Below are 5,000 nucleotides of genomic sequence, written 5' to 3'. Positions count from 1 at the left end.
AAAGAGAGAGATTTCGCAGTGCGTTTAACATTATGCTAGGTTGGTTGTAACAGATCTCTTTCTAAATAGAAAAATAACTTTTAGTATTTCAAACGATGATAAAGAGGAAAAGAGAAAGAGTAATTAAATAGGATAGGAAGAAACTATGAGTGTATCCTTTTTCAAGTATTACTACGTATATACTGTTTGCTCTTTATTTCTCTCTCTCTCTCTCCCTCTCTTTATCCATTTATCTTTCCTTTTCTTTCTACTTACCTATCTATATATCTATTTATCTATCCGTCTATCTATCTCTTTGAACAAAGTGTTAGGAACTTTCTTTCGTTCGTCTTTATATTTTTATTTTTCTCTCTTAATTGCAATTTCACGAGTGAAGGTAATAGTACTTATAAGGTGGCACGAACGACTAAGAGACAACTACGATTTGCTGACGAGAGTACGACGAGGATGAACGACGGGGACGAGGATGAACGACGAGCTCTTCAATTAGCGACGAAGCGAAGCGAGGAAAGCCGAGGGTCGCCGAGGAAATGGAAGAAAAAAGAAAAAAAAAAAAAAAGAAAAAAAAAGAAGACGAAAAAAAAAGAAAATAAAGAAAGAAAAGAAGAATGAAAGAAGGATAGAAGAAAAAAAAAAAAGAGATAGAAAGAGAGACAGTAATACGTTGGGTACTCTTTCGTTCCTTTTTGTCGCACTTTCTCCCTACCCTACCCTTCTTCTCGATCGCAAGATCCGTATAATGACGATCTCGACATTTCCATCAGGGAGCAGTCGGTTTACGTTGAAAAGGTAATGATGATGGTAGAAGGAGGTAACCGCTATCGTTCAACCCCTCCTTCCCCTCCCCCCTCCCTCTCTCTCTCTCTCTCTCTTTCTCTTTTCCTCTCTCTCTCTTTTTTCGAGCCTACTTCGTCCAAAGGATTAGAAAACCAACTAACTAAATGAGTTACGCGTAGATAATTACTACCCATTCAAAATAACCTTCGACAGAATTAGAACGTTGAAATGATTTCTTCATCTCACGGTTAGGTACGAGAGAGACCCCTCTCTCTTGTGATATCCTCTTATCTTTTCTACCCCTTTTTACTTTTACTCTCTCTCTCTCTCTCTCTCTCTCTCTCTCCTTCTCTCTCTCCCTCTCTCTCTCTCTCTCTCTCTCTCTCTCTCTCTCTTTCTCACTCTAACGTTTTCTTTCTTTCAATTCTACGCTCAATGAATAAACTTTGAAGCATGAGTTTCGCGAATGAAAAGATTCGCTAGGTGTAACCAAGGATTAATTAGCGCGACGCTTTCGCAACGTCCTCGTTGATTTTATCGTTTGCCTTTCTTCGCCTCGAGTCTTTTTCCCCGCCTCCCTCCTTTTTCCCCCCGCTTCCTCGCTTCCCATATCCTTCACAACTATCTCTATCACTCTTCCGCTTGAATCCCCTTCTCTTCCCCCCCCCCCACCGAACCCACTCACCCACGGATGCTCGTTTCGCCGTAAAACTTTATGTACGATAGTGTGCGTATTTACGCTACTTGAAATAGTCGAGGGCTCGCTTCGAACGAAATTGCAAGAAGGATAGGAGGGAGGAAACGAGGGCGAGAGGGAGGGAGGAAGGAAAGAAAGAAAGAAAGAAAGAAAGAAAGAAAGAATGAAGAAAGAAAGAAAGGAAAACGGAAAAAGAAAAGGAAAAGAAGAAGACGAAGAAGAAGAAAAAAAGAAGAAGAAGAAGAAGAAGAAGAAGAAGAGGAAACAACAAAAAGAAGAAAAGAAATAATGAAAATGTGCTCTCTCTCTCTCTCTCTCTCTCTCTCTCTTTCTCTCTCTCTCTCTCGGTTTACTCGTTCCAAGCTGCTCTTCCCGCCCCAACGGCGTAATTCCTAAACGCGCTGCCTACCCCCATCTGCTCGTAATTAAATCGTCGAGATAACTTGCCGCTTAACGAAGCACGTCATTTCGTTTCTACGAGCCCGTTGTCGGTCGCGCGCCATAATTATTTGTAAATTAATTTCGCGAAGGTTGTGAGATGTGCTTAACGGATCGTCTCTCTCTCTCTCTCTCTCTCTCTTTCTTTTTCTTTCACTTTCACTCTCTCTCTCTCTCTCTCTCTCTATATATATATATGCGTGTGTATGTGTGTGTATGTGTGTGCGCGATTGTACGTGAGCAGATGTTTGTATGCATATACAGAGTTATCTTTTCAATACATTTTTTTTTGTTTCCTATTACACACTTTTTCTTTACATTCTAAATGATACTCAAGAATCTCTCTCTCTCTCTCTCTCTCTCTCAGTCTCATTCTCTCGTCTTCTTTTCTAAAATAAACTCGAAATATGTACATAAAATCGGCCGCAACTACTTCGTACATTGTCGCTCGCAATTAGAGGGATTAATTTACATACTGCTGAATTAACCGTTCGGTCATGAATTATTCAAAGTTATGCTAATGGCTTGACTCTGAATTGAAGTCAATAATTGAATACTTCTCGAGAATAAGGAAAGAGATAGATAGATAGATAGATAGGTAGAGAGAAAGAGAGAATGAGAATGAAAGAGAGTGTGTGTGTGTGTGTGTGTGTGAGAGAGAAAGAGAGAGACGGAAGGGAGCACCATCGCCAGCACCACCATCAGCAGGTTGCTGCTTTCGCGAATCGAGGGAAAGAGCGTTGGGAAGCATTAAATTTCATGGAAAACGAGAGGGAACCGTTTATGCCTCATCGCGAGAATTACTTCTCTATGATAAAGATTTCTATAGAATTCGAAAGAAGAAAGAATTCGATCGTCAAGTATTAAATATTTTAATTTATACATATATATATATGTAGATATGCATTTCACGGTATGATGAAGAAAATCCATGAAAAAAATCCGTTCGCCTACGAAATAAATTTTCTCGAAAGCAATTACAAATATATTAAATGAATATCAAACTAATCTAAACTAAATTATTAAACGAAGATCTAACTATATATAAATTTTTCGACATTGCTCGCGATCAAAGGATGAATAATCTCTTTACCATTGAGATCGTGAGAGATTAAACGAAGCGGAACAAAAAAAAAAAAAAAAAAAAAAAAAAAAAAAAAAGAACGAAAATAAAACACAAAAAAAAAAAATAAGCGACCAAAAAATGATACGACGAGTTCGATCATCTAAGAAGATTTTTTGGGAACGAGAGAAAAAAAAAAAAAAAAAGAAAAAAAAAAAAAAAAAAGTCAGGTTGGTCAGAGAAAGGGGCCAGAGTGGGTGGGGATGGAGTTGGTGACATGGCATCCGATCGATCGATCGATTTCCATCGAGACGTGATTCGATTCTTTCGAGCTTCTTTATTACTCGTGTACGATGAAGAACAGCTGATCATAAGAGAACAACGTACCTACGTACACTACTACTACTACTATTATTTACACATATATGAGATAGTAGATACCATAACATCGTATCTTTGTCACTTCTCGCGATCCGCGAAGAAACGTTATCCTTCTGTTCGTATATCGGTTTACGAGGACTACCAAGATTGCCGATGGCAAATAAAAGATGCAAAGACGAGCTGTCTCTCTCTCTCTCTCTCTCTCTCTCTTTCTCTGTCTTCTCTGTCTTCTCTATGCGTGTAACACCGAAAACCTCCATTCTCCATTTCAGAATTTACTTCGTCGTCGAGGCGTTGTGGTGTCGTTCGATCAACCGTGAAACCGTTCGTCTTTCCTCGCTTATGTCCGTGTCTGTGTGTATGTGTATATATATGTATGTGTGTATGTGAGACAGAGAAAGAGAGAAAGAGAGAGAGAGAGAGAGAGAGAGAGAAAGGGTTCTGCTCGAGAAGAGACAACGCAACCGGTTCAGTTTTTTTATCTCTATTTTTTTACCACCCCCTTCTATCAAAAGAGAGAGAGAGAGAGAGAGAGAGAGAGAGAGAGACACTTTTTTCGACGTTCGTTTCACTTCTGGTGTTGACGTATGAATAAAAAAGAAAAAAGAAAGAATCACTAGAAAGACGGCCATTGACACTATTCGCCCAAATCGTTCATTCACATTATTGTTTCTAATCTCAAAAAACAAACAAAGAAACAGAAATTATAATATTATTGTATTGATATATTATATATGATATATTATGAAACACGGAATATAATTGATTTTTAAATACATTATTATGACTTCGAGACAAAGAGGGAGATAGAGAGAGAGAGAGAGAGAGAGAGAGAGAGAGAGAGAGAGAGAGAGAGAGAGAGAGAGAGAGAGAGAGAGAGAGAGAGAGAAGATTGATGAGAAGGCAGAGAATTCCAGATAGTTCGTAGATGTCCGAGCATCGTTAGATCGTCTTGAAGCATCTTCGTGGAAGGCGAAGTGCATGCCACGTCATCAATATCGTCCTAAACACGATTGCGAAGGAGGAAGAGGAATAGGTAGGTAGTAGGAGGAGTAGTATGAGGGTGAGGGTTGGTTGCTGCTTCTCTCTCACTCTCTCTCACTCTCTCTCTCTCTCTCACGCTTGTGCTACCGTTGCTCCGTTACTTGCTTCTGGATGAGGCAGCCGTATCTCCAGAGGATCATTTAACCGAGATAATTGCCAAACATTGTTTACCTTGTTAGCCGTTGAAGCTTGCCTGGCAAACTCGCGCGAGTTAATAAGCAGCAGCAGCAGCAGCGGCAGCAGCAGCAGCAACAGCAGCAGCAGTAGCAGCAGCAACAGCAGCAGTAGCAGCAAGCAGCAAGCAGCTTTAGAGCTCTATGGTTGTAACTATGGCTGCGGCTGCAGCAGTAGCAGTAACAGTAGCAGCAATAGTAGCGTCGATAGCAGCTATGGTAAGCTAGCTAGGAAGAGCTCGTACTACTAGAAGCAAGTAGCCAGGAAGAGCGGTGGTAGCAAGAGCCACGACGGGGATACAGTAGAGCGCGCGCTTTACTCGAACCCCCTGAGTGCGAAACCGTGTGTAAATTAGCGTCTTCAATTTGCGAACGTTCGCCTGACTTTACCGAGCAGCAGCAGTCAGAGAGAGGCTTCACCGACAAC

The 5,000-nt window shown here is 40.6% G+C and overlaps 2 protein-coding genes across 6 annotated transcripts in view; one reads left to right on the top strand and one right to left on the bottom strand.

The window, feature by feature from the left end:
- LOC124953068 (uncharacterized protein DDB_G0271670-like) overlaps positions 1–4,967 on the top strand; it is a 10,446-nt gene extending 5,479 nt beyond the window's left edge. Inside the window, exons 1-2 of one of the 2 annotated variants that reach the window (XM_047503960.1) lie at positions 4,303–4,392; positions 4,580–4,967. In XM_047503960.1, the coding sequence (XP_047359916.1) occupies positions 4,338–4,392; positions 4,580–4,824 (300 nt within the window). In that variant the 5' untranslated portion in view covers positions 4,303–4,337 and the 3' untranslated portion in view covers positions 4,825–4,967. Of the gene's footprint in view, positions 1–4,302; positions 4,393–4,579 lie in introns of those variants that run through there. The other variant, XM_047503951.1, reaches the window with a different exon arrangement.
- LOC124953057 (protein scalloped) overlaps positions 1–5,000 on the bottom strand; it is a 181,875-nt gene that overhangs the window by 42,284 nt on the left and 134,591 nt on the right. The window lies entirely within an intron of this gene.

This window comes from Vespa velutina, chromosome 1, assembly GCF_912470025.1.
Source record: "Vespa velutina chromosome 1, iVesVel2.1, whole genome shotgun sequence".
Lineage (NCBI taxonomy): Eukaryota > Metazoa > Arthropoda > Insecta > Hymenoptera > Vespidae > Vespa > Vespa velutina.
The sequence above is the reverse complement of the archived record's forward strand: the minus strand, read 5'-3'. Positions and strand labels throughout refer to the sequence as shown.